Genomic DNA, 27,957 nt, shown 5'->3' on the forward strand with positions numbered 1-27,957 from the left:
AATATATTACCGTCTCTGTGAATATGATTTGTGCCTGAGTCATGTCAGATTGATTCTCGTCAGCAGTGGTAGTTGTTTAACAATGAAGACAACAATTCCCATTATCCCATGCTATTTCATATTGTACATATTTCATATTTAACTTTAATACAAAAAGAGTGACACAGAGTGTTGTAGTTGACACCTTGTTGTAACACATATATTTAACCAATAACAAGAGATAAAATGTATATATTTATCAATTCAAATTCACAATCATATAAATTTAAAGCAGCAGAAGAAAAACACTGTACATCCAAAAAGTAACTTAATACTTCAAAAGCCTCAGGTATGAAAGCTTATTTCTGGTTGGTGGAACTGATTGTGTTACAATTGCCCCCGGCCTCCCTTACTGACTCACTGTCTGTGAACTGACTTTGATGAGTAAAATCAGTGGAATGTCCCTTTAAGTGTATATATCAGTGGAGGTTTTATACCTGTGAACGCATGAGGATACAGCTGGGACAGCTGCTGAGCTTTCTTCTGACTCCTCCTGGTCTCTCCGTCGTCTTCGGTCTTGCCGACAGCCACTATTTCACACACCTGGACAGCATGGCAGTGTGCTGGAGAGAAATTAATAAATTAATGTTTTACTCAAACGTATTACACAATAACTAAAGCGTGGTGATCCTTTGCTGGCACACTCTGTATAATAAATTCTCACATGCACATGGTCACACTTTGACCAAATAAAAGTAACTGCATTGCACAAAGGACTGTTCACAAAAGCATCCACTTGTTTTGTTACTGTACTTTGAGATCATTAAAAGTGCAATAATCAATACTATTATTACATCAACCATGGATCACATGACCATGTGTAAAGTGAAATGGGTCGCTCTCAGAGACAAACCCACAAACCCAAAGCTGCAGTTCCCCTCAGCTCTATGGAGCTTGTTTCAGATCATTGTTTTGGTTTTATAGCCCATAACTTTTAAAGTTTATTGTTTTGGTTCAGTCTCATCGCTCTCATCAGACTCATTTCCAGATGTAACAGGCAGCTGTTTCAGTGCAAAAAGCTCTGACAAACCCACTATACGCTTCTCGCCCAGCACCAAATGGCACACAGACAAAAGTTTGCAACCAGCTAATAAAGTTGGTCATTAGGCAGCTAATGGTCCAAACAGAGTGCTGCAGGGATGATGTATTTTTGTAGGGCCAACCCGGAAGTTAGCATCGCTCTTTTCCCCTCCGACACAAAGCCAGTGGGATTTTTCCACTGGGTTTTGGATTAGAGCTGAAAATAAGATCTATGGCAAACAAACGTTTATGATGCACATTTTGTTCAGCAAGTTTATCTTCGCAAACATACTACTTTTGTGATTTCTGAAGCGTAACTGCAATCACCAGAATTAAAAAAGCTAATGCAAGTCTATAAATGAGCTAAAACACGGTTGCATGACTTCAAACTCACCAACGCTTAGTGACTAGTGTTTGGTGTGATGATGTTTAATGTCCCAGACAACTTCTGTAGTCTCATTTAGCCACATGTTAGCAATCGCCACTAGCGGGGTATTCACTGACCTATTTTACGTCTCAGGAACAAAGTGAAACTTGCATAAACCACAGACCTTATTTCAGGCATCATCAAATGAGAGTCTACCTGAAACAAATGCTCATAAAGTTCTGTATATGCTGGATGTGTACATAGGCAACTGTTTGCTAACAAGTTAGCTTGCCTTCAAATGTGATAAAGTGATAGTGTTGTGCTTATAGATTGTTTCCGCTGCAACCAAGAGGCTAAAAAATGAGTAAGCGAAGGTTTAAGAAAGTTTAGGATCCCTCTCAAAAATTACATCAGCTTCATCCTTTCAGTTACAAAAGTGTCTTGAGTTGCGACGACCTCAGAATGGCTGCCGCAATGGGAGGAATAACACAGTCGAATCCCGAGAGAGCTGGTGAATGTTTGGGAAGGAGCCGCGTCTTTTTGTTCTTCTTTCCCACGGGAACGAGTTTCAGGCTGACGGTTTAAAATGACTTTAGGATGAAAGCCTTTGGCGGCCTGTGAATGGTCTGTTCATTAACGGAATTCGTCAAGTATGGTATTATCTGGTATTTGCTGGCTGCTGGTCGCCTTAAAGGCCTGTTAAGTGGCATAAAAAAATTAATAGGTATTAATTCACTGTGCTTGAAAGGCAGGAATTAGGGATTGTTGGAAAATGGTTTCTTTTCACATTCATAATGGTATGTGAGGACTTTGTTTGAAATGGAGTGGCCAGGGAAAATCCAGATGAGGGCAACAACATTGCAAAAAAAAAAATCACTAGGAAGGTGATACCAAAATATTCTCTCTCTAGAACTCAAAATATAACATTCCCCTTATATTTAAATCCAGATCTCCTGAGCCTTCGAGCACAGAAGACGGCTGCGCTACTGACAGAACAAATTCAAAAGCGCACTTCACATGAGGAAAGGACAATATTACTTGCAATGAGTTTAACTGACCTCTTCAACTGCATCACATACAGACATTCCAGCTCCTCCAACAAATTTATTCAGCTGATACGGTGAAATGGATGGGAGGGAGGCATGACATATTATTTCTCTCCTGGGAGTCTGAGGGAATAGGATTTCATTTCTTTCTCAAATAAAAATGATGCGCCATGCAGGCATGAATAACTTTATGGCCATCGATATTCACACTTTGACAAATAGGAAGAGTTATGGCCATGTGGGTAATGGCTTTATTTCAGAAAAAAAAAAAACAAGAATGAGGAGTTTCATTCCAACTATTTGAAAAATGGCACCCAGTGGCCTGCCAACGTGATTGTTGGTGTTGAATTAAAAATATGTAACAGATTAGTGAAAGTGATTGTGACTTATACATTCCATCCATTTCCTAAACTTCCTAAACTAAGTCATAACAGTATTTACAATTAATATTTAGAGTTTTCAATTAATGTCACCTCTGTGTCTGAGGACTGAGGGGGGAAAAAAAACAGAAAACCCAGAGAAGGCAGTGCAAATATTCAGAGACCATCAGAAGATTCAAAAGGTATTACTACTTATTTGTTTCATGAAGATGCAACAGGGAGTCACTTTGCTTTATGGCTCCTATCCTCTTGTGCTGTCACACCATGTTTTAGCATTTACCATAAATTCCCATTTGCTTGCTGGTCAGCAAATAGTATAGACTCAATTTAAAGCTTGTCCTCAGGTACTGTAAGTCTTTTTCGGAGCAGCAGGAAAAGCAAAGGTGTGACACACAATTCAAGTGTCCCAGTCAGCCTTGACAGTGTGACAGTGAGCCAGAACGCAGAAGCTGAAAATTAAATTAAGCCATCATTAATTTTATTATTTATACCTGCGCTTTTCTTACTATGACAGATCAAAAAAGTCGATGATATCATTATTGATTATTAGAATTGGGTCACACAGCTGTAGATGTTTACAGTTAGTCACACGGAAGTATCTTACACCGTGGAAGTCTATTGTTTGAAATGTTGATTTAAGCACGCCTTTTTTTTTTTTTTTTTTTGCACGTGCATGAGATTGTGAAAAGTAAAACCCAGCAGGGAGATAGCTGAGAATCAAATCTCCTTTTCCTGTTGTCTCTGTTGTGCAACATGTCACACTGATAGTTTGACTTATCACTGAAATGCCCTGTCAAAATAGATACGCTGTTTTTGAGGACAGTCTAACATGTCAAAAATCATTTCATGCAAGCGTACACAGATAAGCAAAAGCAGATTATCTTGGTAAAATGTTGCATGTTGATAGCGACAGCTATAGTCAGAATGAACGCAAGATTACAACAAAGTGTATTAGACTTAAGATAATTCAACATGAAATACTGAGTTTTCTGTTCATTTCATATCCGAGCACCAAACTTGTGTGTGAGTTGAGCCAAAACACACAGTGGAATATATTAGAATATCTTATCTTATATCTTACACATTTGCATGTTTGTTATCTTAAGCTCCCTGGTTTTTACGGTGAGAAAATATAAAAAATGCATGAAATATTTTCTGTCAAACACAAAAAGCCAGTGTTCATCATTGAGTCGGTACGGGCCGCGTCTCTCCTTTGAACGACTTGGTCAAATTAACCCCAAACAAGCACAAAGCCAACAATTCCAGTCAACTGTGTCAGGGAAGGAACTGGGAACAATAGCTGACATTCCCACATTCTCACACTGCTCCAATAACCCTGCCACACACACCGACAGACACATAAACACACACGTTCAGATATGCACACACGAGTACACAATAATCCCACATATAGCCACACACAAATTCCCTACTTTTTAGCTCAGTGCAGTCCCTAAGCTACATGCTAAGCCCTCGGCCATACAACGCAGATCCTCCCTGCTCTGCTCTGACATACTTTTCTTTGTGCTTGAAAAGAATCTTAGCACTGGCTGACTGCCAGCGTGTGTGCCGCCTTTTCACACTACAGGGCTCAGAAAGTGAGTCGGAGAGGTCTGCTACCTGCAAAAAGTCAGCTTTTCAGGAACTGAGGGGTAAATGGCTTATTTTTTAATGTCTGGAACTTGTTTCACACCTGGGAGGAAACATTCAAATGTTTGTTTTGATGCTGCAAAGCTAAGGCAACACGCAAAGAGCACCAGTGTCGAGGGCTGGTGTCATTTAGGGTCATGTAATAAGGCCTAGCTTGTATTTTCTTCAACCAATTTAGAATGAATAGAATACACTGTAAAAAAATAAAACAGACAAATTTTGGATCAACTGATCTTTTCTTATTAATGTCAATATGATGACTTAAATGTGTTTCGAAAGAAACATGATCAGCATAACAGCAGACTTCCCAGCATGCATTGCTTGAGAGTTAAAACTCTCCTGAGACCATACTCTCCTATAATTTTGCATTAACTAAATGGGGTTTGTCCAACCTTGAGATAATTTATTTCCTCCATTAGATAAACTTCAATCTTTGAATTTTAGAAACCTAAAAAAAGTATTTCAAACACTGTGAGCCCAATTTGTCATTATTTGGGTTCTTGAAATGAAGTGGGTGCTACTGATTCCTGACTTTCACTTCAGTGAGTTACCTCAACAGTTTTTGAAATACAAAGTTTGATTCAAGTTTTCTGATGAAGACAAGTAAATTATCACAACAAATGTTTGTCATTGGATAAAACTTTTGGAGAACTAACGAGTTTGAGTTGGGCTCAAAACTGCAAAATCTATTGAAGTAAACTGACTTTAACTGACTTTTCAAAAAGAGAAAATGTGAAAGGATATCAAATTTGTTCGCAATGTTTGTCAGTGTGACTAAAGAGTTGTTCGTTCAACTTATTATCTTAAGCTTACTGAACATGTTTTAAGTAAAACCAAATTCATATTTGACGAGAAAACTTTGTGTTGAATCATTACAAATTACATCAACTTGTTTTTAAATTAAGTCAACTTAAAAAATTTAAGACAGCCTGAGAACTAACTTTAAGTTAAAACAAATATATATGTATTTTACTGTGTATATAATTTGTTTCCTGTCATTTGCCTAAAAAAATGTGGAAACACAGCCAGCACTTGACATTACTGCTGCTTCAGCAATCACTTCACTTCACTATCATTTACTCCAAACGAAAGACTTGGATGTGACGACTGATGGAGCACGATGTGAGCGTGAACCACAAATATCAGTCATGAGGAGGGCAACCCAGATAAATACTACAAAATTAAAAACAAACATTAATATCGTCACTCGGTGTGACGTGGAGCGTGACGCTTTGTTTGTGTTACTGACTCATGATTCCCAGCAGAGCCCAGGGTAAACACCTGAGATTTGCCAGGTGACAAATGCTATTGTTATGAAGAAGTATACTGCACATGACTCCATCTAAATCCCATGATGCATCGGCAAAACAAGGGCCAATAACTCTTAAATTAACTATCAATATGCTTTTGAATGTAACAGGAGGGTGAGCATACACATACAAGCTGATCACCAACACATAGCAATAGTGGTGCACATACAGTATATTGCTTTAAAGGCATATTATGTAGAATTTCCTTTAAAAAAAACAATGTATAGTATGATATGAACACAATCCCTCTGAATTTGTTTTGTCAGTAACAATGTAATAAAAATAAAAAAATCTCAGAAAATATCACAGTTGTATGGTATCAGGATTATTATTTTATTTTATGATTATTATATTATCAGTTACAATGATTTAAACTTTTCCTACATATTTTTTAAAATACAACTAATACGACTGAAATGATTATACCACTGCAACCCTAGAATCAGGCTGGCTGTTTCCATGTTTCCTGAAATAAATAAGCGTATTCCCAAAAATTCTAATCTGTTAGAAACTGGATTGAGATCCATTTGCTTCTAATGTTTGTCCCTGCAAAATCTACAAAATGAGACCTAAATAAATTTGTATTAGGTGCATTTTTTTTTTACACAACACTCTCATGAGAGGAAACCAAAGCCTGAACTGAAACCTGACAGGTTGAATGCATTGAAATAAAGCCAAGTTCAAAAGGACAATCATGTGGAATGAGGACAAGGAGCAACACAGACAATGATTCCTTAACCCTGGCATGTGAAACTCTATCAATGTGCACAACAGGGAATGGACCTCAATTGCTGGCAGTGCCAGTGTGTTGCTTTGCCCCGAGTATGAATGTAATCCCTAACTCTGGCATTGTTGGTGCCTTTCTCTACTGAGCCAGAAACATCCAAGTCCTCAGGGCTCAGGGTGCCACTGGTTTCCATTGTAACCACATGAGATGGATTAACACCTGCCATGCACTGCTGTAATCTGTTAAAGGGCCAGGAGCAGTGTGCGGATTTTTACACAATCTCAGGCTAACAAGGGGGTCATAAACACCAACCTGATTATTTTGGGGGGTCGTGACTTGAAAAGGTTGAGTACCACTGCTATAGTCTAATACGCTTGTCAGAACTGCATCTGATTTCATCCCAACTTAATGTTAAGCATGAGCAACCTGCATTCTCTATTCAGTCCATGACTGTATCATCCAGATGTAGGATTTGGGAGAGCCTGCCAATGCCAGAGAGCACTAGCTAGTGTAGTGGTTTGTTTAAGTATGTTATATTGTGAGGAGAACACAGGCACAAAGTTTAAAACCAGTGAAGTGGACCCTTTACTATCTAGAGGGCTAAAAATCCAGCAGTACTCCACAAGGACTGGGAGCCACTGGTCTTTGCAATAATTGTACCCTATGATAATAGAAGAAAGAGGACCTTTCCAATGGAGCTTAGGAGGTCAGAAATATTATCCACCATGCAATTCAAGAGCATGGCTCTGAAGAGGAGCTGTGGTTCATGTTGGCAGACACACACTCAGGGAAAGATGCAGCAGAATTCTACTTTCTGGTGTACAAAAGGTTGTAGGTTGTTTTGCTTTTGTTTTGCAGTTATTAAATATTTCAGTGGGATGATGGTGGTAAAATGTTGCCATTTCGATGCTGGTGCAACCAAGCCTTTACGGGGTCAAGCTCAATGTTGGGGGTGAATCAAGGGTCCTTTCAAGATCCTTGGAACCTTGGTGCTATGTACTGAACCAGGCCGCCTTTCCACCAGTTCTGAGTTGAACCACTGGAACCAAGAATGTCACTAATAGAGGGTGTTGCAAAGTGCACAACAACCTGCACTTGGTTCCTGAGGAAAGCCTGCTATTTTTTGGCTTCAGCTGGGAACCAACTGTTCAGGTTTGGAACCAGTTCAATGTTAGGTCCCTGAACCAGAACAGGGCCAGTTCCATGTAGGGCCTGTCTCTGCGTTGTACCTCAAGTTCCAGCTTAACTGGTAGAAAGTTTAGAGACCACTTTGTACCTTTGTGGTGGATCAACAAGTACCTCTGCCTGTTCTGGTACATCTGTGAAAAAACGTGACTGGATTTATGATCCTGCTCATCCTGCTTCCATAGAACTGGGTGGCATCCCACCTGACAGGATTCCACTGGTTTCCTTCATAGTGCATCACGTCAACATAACGTCTTTGAATTCCTTGTCACACCCTCGGTGTTACGCGCATGCGAAAGAAACCCGACCCCAGCCAATCTCTCATCAGCCCAAATATAAAACGAGGAAGAAGAATGATCTTTCAGAATTTGATCTAAACTCAGCATATCCTATGCATTTACTTATGGTACACAAAAGATTTTGTGTTTGTGTTCATGATATCTCTGACAGCACCGCACCTGGCCTCACCTTCCTTTAGTCCTCTGACAACAAGCTGTCATCATATTCATATTCTGCTGTTGTTCTGTGCACCCCTCCCTTTACACAGTGGATCAGTATGTAATCCCTTTATTGTAACTGTGGTTTGGCACTGACAATGTGTTAGAGGACAAGCCAGCGCAAGCTTAAGGAAACGCGTGCGTTCTTCTTAGGCATTTCCACACTATTTATGCTGTTTTATGTCATTCCTGTTTTGCTTTAACATATTGCCTTCCAAGTGACATGCAACATGGGTGCAAGAGCGGGGATAAGATTGAACTGAGGGTGTGAAACTGATAAAACTCTTCATTTTGTTGGATGATGCAACCTAAAACTTAAGTATATTTGAGCACACGTTGGATATTAGAGTTGGATAAAAGAGTTCTACCTAGAGAGCTGTGGTTCTACCCAGAACCCTTTACTTCTGAAGAACCCTTTTTTAAAGACAGTATTAATAAAGGGTTCTTTGTAACAGTGAGGGTTCCATAAAGACCCCTTTTTGGAGGAATTAGTTCTTCAAGAATTGTTAAAATCCAAGGAGTCTCTGTGCTATAACATAAAAAAGGTTCTTGGTAGAACCTACCCAAGATGGGTTTTACATAAAACCCTTAGAATATACAAAGGTTCATGGAAGAACCCCCTAAGTTTGTTCTAAATAAAGCCCTCGGATGGTAGAAGGTTTCTGGATAGAACCGCCAGAGAGGTTTCATGGGTGAAACCATTTCACCATTGAAGGGTTCTCTGCAGGAACCTTTCACAGATGGTTGTAGGTATAGCCATTTATGTTGGGTTTGAGGTTAAACTCTCTGAAAGGGTTTTTACCAGGAATCAAACCCTATGAGGACAAGCTGAAGAACCCTTTATTGTTCTAATAAGCATCTTTATTTCAAAGAGTGTGCTGTAATATATGAAAAAATGAGTTATTATCAAACAGGATGGATGTCCTACCATTGACAGAACAGTTGTTTCACTCAACCACACCATCATCCTCCAGGTTCATCGTGTAATGAGCTTTAGAAGTCTGACTCTTTACTTCTATTGACCCAAGCCACAGGTAAATAAATGCAATCAATGTAATGAAAGGGCCTGTATAAACTGCAGTTTACCCAATCTCCAGCTGTCGCTTTCTGGCGGTGTTTATTTCTCTGTATCTCTGGCTCTCCCTCTGCAGCTGTCTCTCAATGTACAGACAGGGCTGTGCATTGAGCACCAGCTTTAGATTACAAAGCACAGATCTGCCTGGGTACACATGGCAGTGAGCTGTCAAACAAGACATGTGGATTTCTCCCAGGCACAATGGGTTTGTTAAGCCAATGCTTAGGCAAACAGATGGAGAGGAAAGGACAGCAGAGGTGGAAGGTAAAACAGGAGAAGACTCACTAGGGGTGCAATGATACTATGAGTGTACTACCAGCTCCAAAAGTACCAGTCAATGCAAGTTGTTATTTTCAATACGGAAGGAGAAAGGCAAACTTAAGTTTCTGGAACCCTGATTTTCTGCAGGGACATCTGGATCTCAATTTTCATGCAATGCTTTTTGAATTTTTAGCCACTCAAGCAGCACGTAACTGTTTTTGTTTTTTAGTCAAACATCTCAAAAACTATTGGTTGGATTGCTGTAAAACTTTGTACGCATAGTCGTAGTGCCCAGAGGTTGAAGCCGAATGACTTTGTTGATCTCCAACTTGAACAGACATTCATGGTCTTCGGATGAGGAGTCCCAGTGACTTTTTGGTCCCCTGAATTTTACTCCACTGCCAATCTGAGGTTTACATTTGTTGGATAGATTTCCATTGTAAAAACTTGGAATGATTACTTAAATTTTCATCTAGCAACCTCATCAAGCCAATATTTAAGCGTTAACTTTATCAGACTCCTTATAAAGTTGTTGAATCAAATGTTAATTGAAATTTGGTCTCCTCTTGTCCCCATATGCTACTGCACCTCATTTTATTTTGTTGTGTCTCCTCTTCGTGTCTTCTGATTCTGACGACAGTCGACGACGATGTTGAAATGCTCCAACTGGCCACCGCGGGCCCAGTAACCAATGATTGCCAATATATTTGTGCAAGCGTGTCTGTTGCGCAACTCCAACTCCCACCCCCACCACAGCCAGATGTGTGCAATCTGTGAGTTTACTATGTACAATACATAAACAAAACAAACTCACAAAATGTCAATTAAGTCTCACATTCTTACACCTATTTTTCCTGTATGAGCGTAAATCTTCTGAACTCAAGTTTCTTTCTTTTACCCATTTAAGAAGAGCTTTAATTGCCTTATTAATTCAATAAAACACATGTCATTCAAACTCGACAGAGAAACAAAATAAAAGTCCTGTACTGTGCCACTGCATATGGGTCACAGAGCTGAGGCTAGTGTCACTGGTGCAAACCATTAGATTAACAATTGAAGAAAAAAAAAAGTCACCCAACCATACCTAAGGTAATGACAGTGGAAAATATTATAAGAGATATGCTGATGTTTAGCATTTAGCCACAAGTCAAACAGAGTCTCACATACAGTCTCATAGAGCTGCTAGCATGGCTGCAGTTCCATGAGTGCCTGATACACAAAATCATATAGCTTTGTTTTGCTTCTGTACTTGTTATATGTGGATTTTGCTATTGGATTTTATTACAGAGGAAATTCTGTGATGTTGATACCCTATTTCAGCCTGATTTCCAATACTTCCAGCATCGCTATAAGTGAATCCCTGACTGTAACACACTGGATCTGTATCCAACTCTGCCATATGGGAAAGCAAATATCTAAACCCCCCCCCTGGCCAAGAGAGATATCCAGGCTTAGAGCGCCTGTGGAAGCACTACTCGCTAAGCATAGTGATTTGCAGGAAAGGGGAGATGGTCTCTAAAGCATATGCCATGATTTATTCTAGATTTTCTTCCAAGATGGGGTTGTGCATTGTATCAGAGGAGTGACTCAGGCATTATGTGGACATGAGATTTGCTCTGGGCTCAGAGGCCATACCATCTCAGTGATTGGATTTTGTTTGTGCGTCTTTGAGAGCGAATCTGTGTGTAAACAAATAACAGTCCTGGCCAGGATACCCCGTCGTGTTCCCCACTCAGCACATCTGACTGACGGATGCTCTGATTCGACCAAATCCACTTAAATGTCAAGCACGAACATCCACTAATGTTGTCTAAACCAAGGCATCGGGACCAGAGCGATGTTTACCGCTCAGAACAATTCCTCTTGGCATTCATGGCACTTGTGTGTCAGCTTGATGCTCAGGAAAATTTATTGAGCAAAAAAAACAGAAAATATGAGCTGAAGAGGACCTGTCAAATTTGAGTCATGCTGCATGATTTTCTGCTATCAGCTGGGATTAACTTTCTCTGTCTTCTCAGTGTAGCAGTGGGCTCACTGATTTTTCTTAACTTCTAAATTTGAGCGAAGATGTACCAACTAATAATAATAATAATAATACATTTTATTTATAGGCGCCTTTCTTGACACTCAAGGTCACCTTACATCATCAACATAAAAGCAAACACAATATTAAAAAGACAATAAAATACAAAAAACAGTTTAAAATTAGACAATGCAAATGTGATCAGAGGGAGTAAGCCATGTCACCTTCCGTCACATTTCTAAGTTTCCCTGTTATAAAACAAACTGAATTGGAAAATTATGTTTTAACCAACAAAGAAAAATAATCCATCCTGCTGCTGACTCACCTACTTATTTACACGCTGTTTCTGCTGTCGTGGGCACTGAAGCTGTGACCATGCTGGAAAAAAGGAGCCGGTATCTTGAAACAACACACAACCCTGCCAACTCCAGAACAAACATCTCAAGGACGTTTTACCAATTAGTTTTGTGCAGCTGCAACATTATACAGCTTCAAATCTAAGGTAAATTCAAAGAACTGCACAGAGAAGCGAGCGTGGGAAGCTTATGATGTAAGTCAGCAACACATCGTCATACAGGAATCTAGTGGAATCTCATTAACTTAATGTAAATATATAATATAATACAAGTTGTATTTATCAAAGTTAAATAAACGTAACATGTCTTGTATTTCCTTTCAGAGTCTTTGGACTTGAAATAATGAGTTGAATAAATTTACTGTACAGAGTTCTTTTTAACTAATTAAATAAAGTTTCCAAAGAAATATGATCAACACATGAGAAGACTTCCCAGCATGCATCATGTGACAGTTTAAGCTATCCTGCTATCTTTTTTTATAGTTTGAAGAAAACACATATGATGAAAACTTGAGTTGTTAGTTCAACTTAATATCTTAAGTTTATTGAACATGTTTTCTCAAGTACAACTGAATTAATATCAAGTTCATTTGACCTGAAACGTTTATTTTTTTGAACCATTACATTACTTGTCTTTTCAAATTCAGTCAACTTAAAATTTTCAGATGCTTTTGTTTTTACGTAATAACAAGTAGTTTGTTTTTACAGTGCACTTAAACCACGTGGAGTCCAGAAATAGATCACGTAAGGGAACATTTCTGTCACAACCACCTCCGTCTTTCCTTCAGTCACTTATTAACTTGATTGTATTACTGTAAATGATAACCACGCTCCACTCAAAGACTGGATAAGATAAATATAATTAGTCCCTTTCGCTTACTTAAGCACTTAAATCCATATGATTCTTCTTCAAAACAATGTGACTCTATTCCTTTTGTTTAACAGCAGTGTTTGATGTTGAATTCACCGGATATTTATTATAGGCAAAGTCTCCTTGTTTGATTCCTAACTCCAGGGTAAACGGTCCTGCTCTTGTCACACAGTGATCACTGGGGGGGATTTTGATATAGCCGCGTTGAACATTGACTCAATAAATGAAAGTCTTTATGGCAGGTTATTATAGGGCGCTTGATACCACTTGGAGGAAGGTCAATGGCCAGGTTTAGAGTGAAGTGTGCAGCGCCAGCTGTAATCACTCCACTCGATATGGTACAGTAATTGCAGACCAGAGAACTCATCTAGATGAACAAACATTAGCCTCTGGAGGTTATAAGGACGCCTGGATTAAGTGGAAGTTGCCTGATGCAAAGGATGGAAATAGACAAAATTTGGAGCGCTTGCTGACAACCATAGTAATAGTAAAGAGAATTAAGTTACACATCATTACTCCAGTGCATGCTGGGATTCAAACTCACTGTCACCCTGGATTGGATTGCACTTCGCAACCTTAAGAGTGTGAAGTCCTTCCTAAGTTCTTAGTAACTGCTAAGTAGTTTCAAACCAGTGATTCACTAAATTGGGTTGAACCATTAAAACTTGCTTCAGCTAGTGAAAACTTAAAGTCGCTCACCACTCAAAAATATGTTTTTCTTCTTGTTGCTACAGTTGGATGATGCACATGTAGAGTTTGACATGAGAAGTCTGTTTTTGTTTTGTTTTTTACATTCATGACATTCATGACATTGTGACATCACTACGACTTTGGAAGTCAATCCAGGTCCAATTTGCAAATTATACAAGTGTAATAAAGAAACTTGAAGCTGAGAATGGACAGTGAAATAGGAAACATCACGTTTTTAATCAGGTGGAAGGAGATGCCTTTTTAAGGATTTAAGGACTTTTAAGGACCTTGGGTTAAGTCTTACCTGGCACCTCATTTTGTGTGACTTAATTTCTACGCAAATTTAAATTTTGGATTTGAAACCTTGCTTGTAGTATAATTAGTTGAATGTCCGCTTGTCATTTCTTTTCCTAGACTTCTGCTTTCAGAGCTAGTTAATAATTATGAAGTTATTGCTACAACGAGTAATAACTGTATACAAAGGAAATTATGTAATATGACAACAAGCAGATACATTCATGTTATTTTTACAACCTGCACTTGGAAGGCAGCCATATATGCTGATGTGCCCTGGGATGAAACTGAGTTTGACAATCCTGTCTTCTTATTTTCAGGTGATTATACACTAATTAAAATACATATTAGGCCATTTCTGACACATTCTGCCAAGAGATTCACCTAAATCTCAAACACCGTGTAAGTAACATCTAAATAATTTCAGTTTTGAGCTTCATCCTTAAAAAAAACTCTCCTGAATAAACTCACTTGCTGACAGTAACACTGCCGAAAACAAAGCTGATATTTTGGAGATTTTGCCCAAAGTTCAGTGAAGCAGAAAACCCCTTTTATGAATGAGTTACTGAAAGAATGAGTGAGCTCCTTTCCTGGGGGACGTGTTAAATAACTGTCAGTCCCTAGTGTTTGCTTTGTGTGAGACAGAACCTCCTGATTATCTGAGACTGTGTGTCCTGCTGCTGCTCAGTGTGCAGACCCCCTAAACATGTGCATGACTCAGACAAGAGACAGCTGCTTCACACCTTTTCACGCATATGTCACAATAGTTACTATTTACTGGAGGGAAATATAGTTTTAAATACAACTTAATATATACTTTCTATCCCTGTCATGTTGGGTTTTTTTTATTTTGCTTTTATTGTTCTATTTTTAACAGAGCTAACTGGGCTGTTTGGAATATATTTCATAACTTTAAAGATATGAAGATATGGCTTTTTAATTAAACTATCAACCTGATTCAGTTGGGCATGTTAGACTTACCTGTCTGTGAAAGGCTGCTGTTGCCAGAGGATCGTTTCTTGCTCTTCTCAGTTTCCTTCCACGCCAAAACACTGCGGTTTAGAACAACTTCTAGCAGCCTGTGCCTCTGACAGAGCCTCGATGACAGTAATATGGCTTGTTTCTCCATGTTATCGCTCAGACGTGTCTTTATTTACGGTGTGGTCCGCTGATTCTCATCTCAACTTTTTTTTTTGTCGCGGCCCGCATGTCAATAACGCGCGTCCAGCGGCTGGAGCGTGTGAGTGAGCAGCCGGTCGGCCCGAGGAGCTCCGAGGAGGAGAGGGACTACAACAAAGATCGTGTATGAGGAAAATGATTCACTCCAAAGTAAATATAATACCCGCCTACTTTCCATTCTGTGCTGTCCTACAATGAGCAGTGGTGGAAACAGAAGTACTCGTATTATTTACTTAAAAGCTAATTTTAACTAATTTATATATTTTTGGTTGTTTAATCTACAACAATGGATCATATTTAATAAACTGATTGTATGTTTTGTATCAATCAGTCAACCAGACTTTATTTATATAGCATTTCTCATACAAAGAAAATGTAACACAAAGTTCTGCAAACACACACACACACACACACACCGACACACACACACACACACACACACACACACACACACACACACACACACACACAAAGCAATTACCATGTAAAAATCGAGGAAATATTATAATTGAAGAAACATCAGAGACAGGATATAAACTAAACAAGAAAAATGTAAATAAATTAATTTGATTAAAGTGTCATATCTTCCATTTTAATCAAAAACATTTACTTTTAGAACAGGGATGATGGTGAGTGTGTGAAAAATTTGTAATACTGCATTGTAGTTGTAAATATGTAGGAGCACTTATTTACAAAAGGCAGAGTAATATGGACAATATCTCTCTCTAATGAAGTATAAAGTTGCAAAAAAATGGAAATACTCAAGTAAAGTGCAAGTACCTCAAAATACATACAGTACTTTCCACCACTTAGAAATAACAGGCCTGATATAGACAACATTGCTTGCATTTAAAAAGCAGAGTAGACCTATATTATGTAACTTACAACAGAAAAAACAAAAAACAAGAGACTGGAAAGAAATCCTGTTTTATTTTATTTTATGAATTTATTTCTTTTAATCCTCAACATATTTTTGAGAGTTTATGACAAGGAAACAAACTTACAGTCCTGTTCTAGTAGGATTCAACCAATAATGGCATTTTCATTAAGACCAGGAGTATTTGTAATGCTTCTCATCAAGTAAAATTCAGTTGTGAGTTTGGTTTGATTTATTGAACAGCAGTGAGAGATGGTAGGCTTACTTAAACCAGGGCTTTAATTTATGTTTTTTAAAAACTGGCTTTACAAGATCTGTATTCTAAAAACAATAAAAAAAACAAAATGTAAAAAGAGCACTATTTTTAATTATGTTATGAGCCATATAAGACGTTTTTTTTTTTTCCACAGCAGTCATATTGATATGAGGTGGGTAAACACAGGTGTTACAAATTATACTAATTACACTCCTCTTCCATTTAATGAAGCAGACCTGAACCTTAATTAGTATCATTGGTAACACCTGTGTTTAACCTGCTATTTTATGTCACATGGTCGCCATGGAAAAGGTCTGTTGCCATCTGTGTGTAATTGTATCCAAAAATAAAATAAAATATCTGAATAAGAACAAATCTGCAGAGGTAACACACATTTTAATATTATGTTAGGCCTATTAGCTGTAACTTTGGTTAGGTGTAATATTATTAACAAAAAGAATGAGAAGGAAATGACTTCATCTTAAATGTTTAATGGACGTATATGCAGAAGCAAGACAGTATTTGCCAATTTTTAACTAGCATTAATACACTAACAGAATAAGTGAGGTTTGCAGTACCTGGTAATAGTGACAGAGTGAGAGCTCACACTGTTCCTTCTGTCTGTATTATTCCTGTGGAACAAACCCTGCATCAGCAGGTTGAATAAACACACATACACTCTTTAATTCATGACTCAGAGATGAGAGGTGCTTCCACACTGTTCCAGACTGAAGGGCTGAATAATTACACACAGCCTCTCATAACCTTCAGACAGCGATGAGGCAAACAACAACATTAGCAAAAATGATGACTAAACTTGTGTTTAAGTGGGTTTACCCTCCACAACAGCCTCACCGAACTGGGCTGATTCTAGGATGATGTAAATAATGTAACAGTACAGATAGTTTAACCTCTCTCACATCTTTTCCCGTGTGTGTGACTGTGAGTGGGAGGCAGATTATAAGAAGAGAATCAGATGATCTTTTGTCAAAGTAAACCTTTTGCTTCCAATATTGAATTTATAGTACATTTTCATGTTCAGTCCACCCATGGTCAATAACATTTTCTGTATTTTTCTCATATGCAGGGCATATAGAATTTTATTTAATGCTGCTATCATGAAGCACCATAGTGATATCAGGGTAAAGAGCAAAGAATAGAATTAACAACATCAATTAAACAGACAATAAACAGACAAATAAACAAAAGGGAAAACCAAAAGGTCGCACAATTGATTACATGAATTCTAATAAAGATGAAACTAGGGTGCATGTTAATTAAACAGTCAAAATTAATTAAATGAACATTCACAAGCACATCATCAGAATAATTATAGATAAACAATGGCTTGTTAAACCATATTAATAATAATTAAAAAGTTATTTTACAAAAGTACAGAATGTCTTTAAATGGGGAAAAAAGTGCTATATCTTCCAAAAAAAAAAATTACTTTTAGAACAGGGTACTCAAACTTCATTTCTAGGTCGATGATAAGTGTGTGGAAATTTGTAATACTGCATTGTAGTTGTTGGTAAATATGTATGAGCACTTATTTACAGTAGGCAGCTTGTAAGTTTGTAACAGATTTTGTGTGTTTTGTTCACCTGTGACTAATGGGCTGACTTTTTTGGTTCAGAGAATATTATAGATCCAAGATGAAACTGACAAAATGGGTGGAACTCAGAAAAACAGTCGCAATTACTATTCTGTCTGTTCCAACAGCACCATGAATTTATCACCACACAGCACAGTTAGCTACTGATATTTCAGAGCTGTTCTCGGGGTCATAGATTCTAATTTGCAAACATTAGTCAGATAAAGGATGAACAGGTCAGGCTGACTAGACTTAGAAAGTTCACAAAAATGATGTTTTAAATGAGTAAATCCAAATTTAAAACTAAGCAGACACTTAAACACTAATCAAAATTTTGTGATCTAAAGTAAAAGTAAACAAAGTTTAATCAGTATGGGGGATGCTTGCTTACCCAAATTAAATAAAAAATAAATCTGAGTACTGTCAAAAAAAATATGTTGCTGTTGTTGTTTGGTAGCTGGCAAAAAAAAAAAAAAAAAGTTTTGTAGCTACCTAAAAAGTAAAAAAAAAAAAAAAGAAAAAAAAAAAGTATTTGCTAGCCAGTTCTAAAGTTGAAAAAGCTTTTTGCTTAACCATAAATAAAGCAGGCTACTGTTTGGCCTCAGTGGAAGTCAGTAAGTCTACAGCTCGTCTGTCAGTACAACACGGAACATCTGTCCACTTTTTTTCCCTCCAAATGATGATTAAAACTACTGTTAATCCTCACTTATTTACAGGAATTATGACATCTACCTACAGAAACAATGCTAAAACAGTTTGGTAACAAAATGGTATTTGTAAACAAATGAAAACAAATAAACAAACAAAACACATTGAAAACAGATAGGAGTGCATTTTCACCATGTTTGTAAAAAAACGGCCCATGGTTGAACATTTCATTCTACAAGGCTATATTTACATAATACCTTGTTCTTATAAATTATAATGAAAATAGTAATAGTAAATCATAAGAATTCTCCCTGTCCGTGGTCCTGATGCTGATGGTCTTTATTTTGATTGACACACAGCTTGTAGTTTCTGTCAACACATCACCCAGACAGTGGACCATGACATCAACAGCTTCTCACGCCACCTAGCAGAGGATCTCACTTGTGATTGGCTCACAACGAGGAAGTGTCGGCCCAGCCAATCACAGCGGCGTTTGCTTGCCGATTAGGCAGTATCAACATGGCAGCTTTCTGAGTTTTGGAGGAGGGGACCTGGTGTAAATAAACACAAATTTCACGTTTTACAGATAACGACAGCATCCGGGTGTGTGTGTTCAGGAGTGGTCGGGTTGTAGAGGGAAAATGTCGACTGACGGGAATAAAAAACAGTTCTGGAAAAGAAACGCAGCGAAGGTTCCTGGCAGGTGAGTGACGTGTTCCCTCCTGTAGGCTAAATTAGCCTAGCTAGCCTCACTCAACTGACGCTGCACTGTTGAGCTTCAAACGCAACTTTCACTTTCAAAGACCGTCCTGACGTGTTGCATAAAGTTAGCGAGTATGACCACTTGTTAACGTGTCTGTGGTAAATAACTCCTGCGAACACCGTTTACACCTCTCTGCTGTTAGCTGGCTAAGAGCTACATTGCTAGCAGTGGCTAACAGTTGAGCACTTTACCCACATCGCAGTCACAGAGTTTTAACTAATGATACAGTTAGCCTTTCACATGACGGAGTAGCTATGCTCTTACAACTCATTTAAGTCGTTTTCGTCACACTTGGTTGCACTGTCATAGTATTAACTTGTATTGTTTTGGCTAAATAGAAGCTAACGTAGCTAGCTTGACAGCCAGCTCATTCATATGCATTCTCTCTTCTTCACTTCCTCAGCATTCAGCATGTATACGGCGCACAACATCCACCTTTCGACCCGCTCCTTCATGCTAAGTAAGTTAAATATATTTCGTCGTCGTGTGTAAATGCTTTATTATCTTGTTGGATTAGTTTGGAGTACTCTTATACTTTTGTTAATTGAAGTTTCTGAGCTCATGCTAACAGTTTGCTTTAGTTGCTAAACTGCATGAAACCCTAACGGAAGTTGACGTTTACTCAGAACAGGATATGAACTAGGGTAAACCGAGGTGTTACGAATGATATCGATTGAGCAACACCTTGATACTGTTTGACATGGATGGAACAGAACCTTAATTAGTACCATTGGTGGCTGTCGTGAAAAAGGTCTCTTCACCATAAGTGCCAATAGAGAGATTATTTAGCCAAAGGAATTTAAATAACACAATAAACATCAAGTCATAGGTTTCCCAAAAATGAAAATTCAGTCATTATCTCCTAACCCTCATGCTGATTGAAGCTCTTGTTTAGTTTTTCAGTCCCAAAAAACTGTTGGAGTTTTACAGGAACAAATATAAAGTGCCTCCATACTGCTCGTCTGGTGTAATCCAAGTCTTCTTAAGTCCTAACATGCCACTTACTTCTGGATACACACCATCACACCACACACACCTACTTCAGACAGGGTGCAAGCACATGTGGCAAACGTGGGCTTCAGTGAAGATTTAGTCAAAAAATATGGTGTAAATTGCGTCTTTCAAATCAGCTTGACAAGCTGGGGCTTTAGGAGACTTGGATTACACTAGACTAGCAGTATGGAGGCATTTTATGTTTCTTTTTTGATTTTTTTTTTGTTTGTTTGTTTCAAAACTGGTCATGATTCACTTAAATTGTTAGGGGAGATTCAGCAATGTTTTTTTCCTGTGAAACTCCAGCAGTGTTTTGTGGAAAAAAAACCTAAACCTGACCTTGAAACAGCGTGAGGGTGAGAAGATAATGACTGAATCAATTTTTTCAATAGCCACATCCCAATCAGGAATGTGGTAGCATTTGTTTCACTACCTGACAGCTGACACTTTGCATAGAATGGCCTATCCTGTTCTGCAGTGTCAGAGGAAGTGAACCTACCAAAAATGTAGTTGTTAGATGGCTGGGTAGGGAGCCCTAAGGAAATAAGTCTTTCTTTCTTTCTTTTTTCCCTTCAAAATAATAACTTATTTGAAAAGGTCCAGTAGAAACAGATTAGGTTAGATGTTTAGAAGATCTAAGAATTCAAATGGAAGTCGGTGTGAAAATAAGTAAATGAATGAATATTTAATTAACTTCATAAGCAAAAGACTGGACTTTAAATATTATATGTACAAATAAAAATAACAGAAGAAAACGTGTAGAATCTTGAAATGTAAAGTGTGTAGAATTTTTTTAAATTCACTTTTGCGTAGGAAATATACAAACACATAGAAAAAATCTATTAATATTAATAGTAATAATCCTTTTATTTTTTCTGACTGATACTTAATCACATAGATTCCAGAGGGTTGAATTTAATTTGCTTGATATTTGTCAGGTTATATATTTAGACTTTTTCTTTTCTTCTAAGTTATGATAGAAGAAAGCTAATATGGTTAAATGTCTCTCTTTATTGTGGCAATCTTATTAAGAAATCGGAGCACATATTCCTTCCACCTTCCTTTTTCTGCATGGTAAACTGGGAAAGGTTAACTTTAATTGAATTCTTCTTTCTGATGCATTTCTTGTTCTTGCTGAATGAAATAGTGTCCTTGCAGCACAAAGACAGCGATTCAGCTAAATCTTGTCTTTTCAGCATGGTCAGATTCCATCTTGTTTGGTGTTAAAGACTTTTGATTCAAGTGTTAAGTCTGTATGTAAAGGTGGTGACACACACTGATGTGTTTTATCATGAACATTCTGTGTCAACATGACTGTTACTGTGACTACAACTGCAGGGAGCAGACAGATCAACGCTCATTTCCCTGCCAGGCAAGCGCTTGACATACATCCCTGTGCTGCGTTTAATGTGTTTAATTTAGTTGTATTCAGCTTCTGAAGCTTGAAACAAAGTTAGTTGTCTAAGGTAAGAAACAATAGTGCAAATAGCTTTGTGACTGAAAGAAACTGCTGCCACCAGTGTATCCAAGCTTCTTAGGTTCACATGTCAAAACTAAACTTCATCAACAACTGTGCCTTACGGCATCTCTGAGGGGACACACTACCTCAATACAGAAGGTTTTTAAATCACCATGCTATGATGGTAGAGGGGTCAGTGATTGATGGCTGTCAGGCATTGGCCCAACCCTGTCATTTACACTAAATTTATGAAAGAAGACAACACTTTATTGTCAATTTTTTCAAATACAATAAACAGTAACCAGTATAATCTTTATTGCCCATGGTGAAAGTGCCTAGATGTCCTTAAAAAGTGATGCAATTAGGAGAAACTTTATAAACTTTGAGATATGCTGTCTACGACAAATTAATAATTATTTGTGCCTACTTGTAAATTCATCAAACATTGTATGTTAAGTTGTTTCTTTCTTTGTGTCTGTTTGTCCCAGCTTGTTGCCTGCTACTGTTAGCCCGAAAACGGCACGTTCAGTCTTTGCAAACAGAAATGATGTAGCTACATGTTTATTTGCCTATAGAGCAGGGAAGTGAGATTTATCCACAAGTGGTCACTCAAGACGCATGCAGAGATGCATTCTAATGCCAGGTGTGAACTGACATACTTAGAGGCGTCCACTTGTGTGATCGGATCACCCAAGAAGTATGTTAATACCAGGTGTAAACAGGGCCTTAGGTCTGATCAGTCAGCTTGACTTCCTGATGAAGATTTGATGCTGTAATGAGTCTGTGTTTTTGTTTTAAGGTCCAACATGACCAAGGCGTGACAATAAAGACATTGTAATTGTTATAAAAGAGAGTGCCTTGGAGTTTTTTTGTGATTTCTAAATTGATAATTTTCTCTCTTTTTTCAAAGTTCTATTGTTCTTTTATTTCTTTGCCCAGCTGTCAGTTTCAAAATAATTCATTTCTCATTTCTGTCCTTTTTCTCTTATCCTCTCTGTGGTTATTTACTTTATCTCCTTCTCTTTTTCTCTCATTTCCTGTCTGTTTGCTACTTCTGTGTTTTTCCCTTCCTGCACCAACCACCCCGACTCCCCCTTCACCTTTTCTCTCAATTTCTTTAATCTTATCCCCTTTCACTTATCTTCTCTGTTTTCACGGCCATGTCTTTGTCTTCTAGCCTGATTAAAGCAGGTAACAAGCCTCCTCCGGCCACACCAGGCAAGCCCAAGAAGGCCACCACGTTCCAGGAGTTTGAGAGCATCACAAGTGATGCCTGGGATGTTGGGGACGATGACGACGAGTTGCTGGCCATGGCTGCACAGAACCTTAATATCGAGGTGGTCATGGAGACAGCAAATAAGGTGAAGAACGAGATGCAGCAGTGGTTTGTTATAAAATGATTAAGCATGATGCATGTTTTTCTGTCACAGAGGCTTGGTTGAAGCACAGGTTTCTAAGAGAATAGCACATTTTTTAAATATTCCATGTGAAGTTTAAAAAGTTCTGTCTCTTATTAGCAAAATCTCAGGCTCACCAGTGACACACCTTGTTTTTCTGTCAACCAAACAGGTGATCGAGAATCACAGCAAGCAGCAGGAGAGACAGAGGCAGGATGACACAACAGAGCTGGAACAGAGAGAAGAGGACACGCAGGAGGAGGTTGTGGCAGAGGACGAGGAGGAGGACGAGGAAGAGGAGGAGGACAGGGTGGGGGAAGGAGACGTGACCAGCCCAGAGGTGTCGTTTGCCTCCCAGAGCAGCCCTTACGCTGATGGCCGCCTAGTCAAGTCCCACAGCGAAGCTCCAATTGGGTCACCTAAAGGTTAGTGAACACCATTTCTCAGTGTCCAAAAAGTTTTCTGGCTCACCTGCATAATAAAAGCTAGACTGCTTTTAGTTTTAGTGCACTAGTGTCATGGGAGGTTTTAAAAAGACACTGAATCACCACATACTTGCCTATAAATTTTATTTAAGTCTGCTTTTAAAGGCATAGTTCAGATTATTTGAAGTGGGGTTGTAGATACTTATCAGTAGTCAATGTATTAACTACAGTAGATAGTCCCCCTAGGTAGGAGAAGCAGAGACGAATACTACCACGGAAGCTGTACCATGTACTGCTGTGGACAGGGTCAGCAATAAAAGGTATTTTAGCCACTTAAAAAAGGTCCACCTAAAAAAAAAATCCATATCAGTTTAAATGTATGCTATATTTAGAATATTTACTGGACTTTAATTTGCTGTCTGACAACCTTTTTGGTGTTATATAAGCTGAATATTGCTCTCTACAAACAACTAAACTCAATAGGAAAAATTAGTAGTATTACCTGGCAGGACACAGGAATTGCTGGTCTACCACTCACTTGATTTGTCATTTTGTTTGTGTTATTGTGTGACTTCAGTGAATCTGAACTAACCTTTTTAAAACACAGATGTTACTCAGTAAGACAAACAAACTAATCCTGAGAGGCAGCAGTAGATCAACAACTCCTGTTTTCTCTCAGGTAGAATTACTGATTTCACCCTTGGAGTTAAGTAGGTTTGGAGACAGGAAAGGAGAGGGAATTCATTGCTTAGCTTCTGTGTTGTTTCTCCTCTTGGCTTCTTCTAACTGGGAACCACATTAAATAATCTGAAAATTTGGTTGTTATTCCATTCGTTTGAGTGTGCTTTTGTGACATTTATTTTAGTTCAGCTATAAACAGGGTGTTGGGCCAATGTATTCTTTATGAATATGTGTCAATTGTGGGGAAAACAAGCATAGGAAATGTCCAATTTTTAATGCCAGGCCATAAATAAAATAGAACACATGAACACATTCAACGATCAACTTTTCACAATTCAGAATATTTTTTTGTGTGCATAATTTTTTGTGTTTTTATTTGCTGTGGTCTCACAGCTATGTTGTCGTGTGACCACATTTGAATAGTATCAAGTTTCAACAGAACCAGAGAAAATATTTGGCAGATGTTCTCTCTCTGTGGAGCAATGTTGCTGATAGACTGCCAGTGTTGTGCTTTGATTGGACTTGCTCGTGGTTTCGACAGTGAACAGTGCTCAGCATTGACACAGTTTTCCAGACATGCAAAGACCAAAGCTTTCATAAAAAACACATGCAGATTTTTATTAAAATATAGTAGGAAGTATTACAAGTGACACTTGTTTATAGATATTAGTGGGTAGTTCTGTTAGTAGTCCGCCCTGTTATCGCTCTCTCTGTCTCATAATCAAAATACAAACAATGTAAGCAAATGAATACTCTTTAGTGAAGAGCAATTTTTCATAATAATCCCTGAGGCACCTGTTTCTGCCTTTTCCCCTCCACTTAACTTACTCTATTCTGATATAAACATCAGGAGAAAGACGTTTCCCTCCTTTTCCTCCTCTTCAGTTTGGGTCTGTGTCCCCTGAGCACATTGGGGCTCATGCAGGAACCACTTGTACGAATGGATTCATTCTTAAGTGGTTTGTATGAGTAATTAAGGAGACCTTGCTGAATTATTGCACTTAGAATTTTCCCTTAAGAATGAACACAAATTTACGAGTGGTGCAGACCTGTCATAGGAGTCATGTGCAGTGGTCTGTTATCCAAACTGAATTCTTTCTCTAATGGTTGTATATGTCATTACTTTGAAGACATTTTGACTTGAAAAGCAGGTCACACTTGATATTTATGTCATTATTATCCTTGCATGTTGAATGATCGCAAAATTCTAAATGTACACATGAAGTTTATCATCATTAATTCCAATTGGCTATTGCCTACTATCAGGTTTGGCCTGTTGGATGTATCTACAGGTTTATAAATCACTGTCCAGAGGAACATCTTCTGTTGCACTGCCTGACAGTGTAACATCACCTGTTGTAGGATGTATTCCTTTGACCATCTCTGATATGGAGATTTCCCATGGGAACTTAATTTTTTGAGGCCATTTCCATATCAAACCATTTGTTCTCTGTCAGTGACCATAGAAGCCTGAGGTGACACAGCATTAGCAGCGCTTGTTATATTTTCTCATTCCTTGGCTTTAGCAGGTCCCTTAATTCCACTTCTGAAGCTGTTAAAATTATAGACTTTCTTTTATGGATCTCTGAAAGCAGGGCTTCAATCTCCAGTCTCGTAAAGTTCTTCTTTTTTTTAATCTTTGATGCCATTTTCATGAATGAACACTTAAAGTCTCACGAACATGAGCTCAAGTACACACAGATGGATCATTTACACAGTTTTCTGAAGTTCTGAACATTTGCTTAATCTGACTTGACATGTTCATGTGAGCACACCATCAAAAAAAGAGGAAAAGTTAAGATAAGAACACGAAAATGTTCTTGCAAGAAGCCCATTGCTTTAACCCTCTAGTATGAGGCAGCTGCTCAGTGTCATGGCTTCTGTTATTGCGGTGTCACTGTTCAAGACCCCTTCCAAATGTCACTTCAGAGTTTTAAGTCTTTTACATAAAACGGATCACAGCAGCACTTTATAGCAACACAGAATCCTCGTGATAAGTTTTATCTTCTTCCTTGTAAACACAAAGAAGAAAAACATTGTGAAGAAATGGTTCTACTGTTGCTTTATAGATTGTAACATCAGCAGCAGACGCTGTATAACGTGAACGTCTGGCTGACTGTTGTCGTGTCTGCCAGGTCATCTGCCTGTCTGTCTCCCTGCCTGTCTGCCATTCTCTCTGTAGCTGTGTTTAGATACAGATAACATAAAGAGGCACGTCACCTTAAGGCAATTCCCCTTATCTCCTCAGAGAAGATGACGCTCAGGCTTGCATATACTGCCACGTCATATACAGGGATATGCAAGGAGCTTATATACCAACCTCAATACATGCACACTCAGTGTAGTTGGCAGGTGGGCAAACAAATTGACATGCACCCTTAGAATAAGGCTGACTGCTTCTTTGCTGTGTCTCATTTAATTTTGGATTTCCTTTGGCTCTTCTCTTCTCTTCTCTTCTCTTCTCTTCTCTTCTCTTCTCTTCTCTTCTCTTCTCTTCTCTTCAGTATGCTTTATTGGCATGTGTACAAAAGTCAACATTGCCAAACAATCAAGTGCTAATTACGGTTGCAAATTTTGTGAGTTTTCCCACAACTGATAGTTGAAAACCCTAATTGATTAATTGCTTAATCACTAATAATTAATAAGATTCAAAGTGCATGATTTTTTGTATTTTTCCCCTCATTTTCATTCATTTGTTCTCATTTTAAGTAGAAATTTAAGTTTCTTCATTCAAGAAATGGCTCTGCCAGACAAAACAGTGTTAAATGAGGCACACTTACTGCCATTTCTATGTCATTGATTTAATTAACATTTTTAATTAGTTAAATTCTTCATCACAAATTAGCAATTAATGATTAATTAACATCACTAATAATGATCAAAGTATAAAAAAAAAATTAAAATTCATAAAGTGAAGAAAATTGCAAAAACAATGAACATTTGCTCTATTTGTCAGAGACCGGAAGTGTGTTCAGGTTGTTAGAGTGTGTATGTGTTTGTTCATGTTCATTAACACTGTAATTACAAAACAAAAGAGAAAACACAAACAACACAAACGCACAACATCGATAGTATGCTAGGGGACACGACAAAACCCAAAATAAATATACATTTTGAGGAAATCATTTCATCACCAGTCCTTCTTGACAGAACTCACAGTCAACTCCATTCAGCTTACAATGATCAGGTTTCTACAGTGCACTGATACCTGGACAGTGGAGCGTCTGGGAGGTTGATTATTGCGCTCCCACATTACAAACTCCATCACATGAGTATCGTGAATATCGGTATTGATGGTTTTAAGAGTGAGGAATCACTCAAAATTAGCAAATAATTAACATGTGTATGGCATTTTAATGAAAAACAAATATATAAAGAAACATAGCCGGGTTATAATAGCACAGTATAATCATTAAATTATTTCCAGATTTAAAAAAAAAATATCAGTTAAATATCGATTTCATTCAGATTTTAATAACCCAGATAAATTATATGCCTACCAACCTGGGCCCTGTTTCCCAGAGCCTTTGTAGCACTATGTGCGTCGTAAGTTGTATTTTAAGGTCTCCCTTAAGGTTGTCCCAACTCTGGGAAACAGCCCGTAACCTTAAGGGAGACCTTAAAATACAACTTACGACGCACGTAGTGCTACGAAGGCTCTGGGAAACGGGGCCCAGGTTGACTGATATATAGAAAAAATAAACACATGAATGAATAAATTAGGGCTGCAACTAACTGTTATTTTCATTGTTAATTAACTGTCATTGTCATTGACAATGTCATTGTTTCATTGTTAATCTGTCAGTTATTTTCTTGATTAATCCAGTAATTGTTCGGTCTATTAAATGTCAGGAAATGGTAATAAATGTCAATCACTGTTTCCCAAATCCCAACA

At 38.1% G+C, this 27,957-nt stretch overlaps 2 protein-coding genes across 4 annotated transcripts in view; one reads left to right on the forward strand and one right to left on the reverse strand.

The window, feature by feature from the left end:
- The window catches only part of cerk (ceramide kinase), a 46,929-nt gene extending 31,998 nt beyond the window's left edge, over nt 1-14,931 (reverse strand). The window contains exons 1-2 of the mRNA XM_084711281.1: nt 14,772-14,931; nt 477-602 (exon numbers count right to left, since the gene is read on the reverse strand). Of these exons, the coding sequence (XP_084567407.1) occupies nt 477-602; nt 14,772-14,919 (274 nt within the window). The 5' untranslated portion in view covers nt 14,920-14,931. The remainder of the gene's footprint in view (nt 1-476; nt 603-14,771) is intronic.
- Nucleotides 14,932-18,851: 3,920 nt separating this feature from the next.
- The window catches only part of tbc1d22a (TBC1 domain family, member 22a), a 159,428-nt gene continuing 150,322 nt past the window's right edge, over nt 18,852-27,957 (forward strand). For all 3 annotated transcript variants that reach the window (XM_084711034.1, XM_084711036.1, XM_084711035.1), the window contains exons 1-4: nt 18,852-19,047; nt 19,511-19,567; nt 22,737-22,920; nt 23,129-23,381. In XM_084711034.1, the coding sequence (XP_084567160.1) occupies nt 18,986-19,047; nt 19,511-19,567; nt 22,737-22,920; nt 23,129-23,381 (556 nt within the window). In that variant the 5' untranslated portion in view covers nt 18,852-18,985. The remainder of the gene's footprint in view (nt 19,048-19,510; nt 19,568-22,736; nt 22,921-23,128; nt 23,382-27,957) is intronic.

This window comes from Lutjanus erythropterus, chromosome 22 (genome assembly GCF_056507025.1).
Source record: "Lutjanus erythropterus isolate fLutEry1 chromosome 22, fLutEry1.hap2, whole genome shotgun sequence".
Classification (NCBI taxonomy): Eukaryota; Metazoa; Chordata; class Actinopteri; order Lutjaniformes; family Lutjanidae; genus Lutjanus; species Lutjanus erythropterus.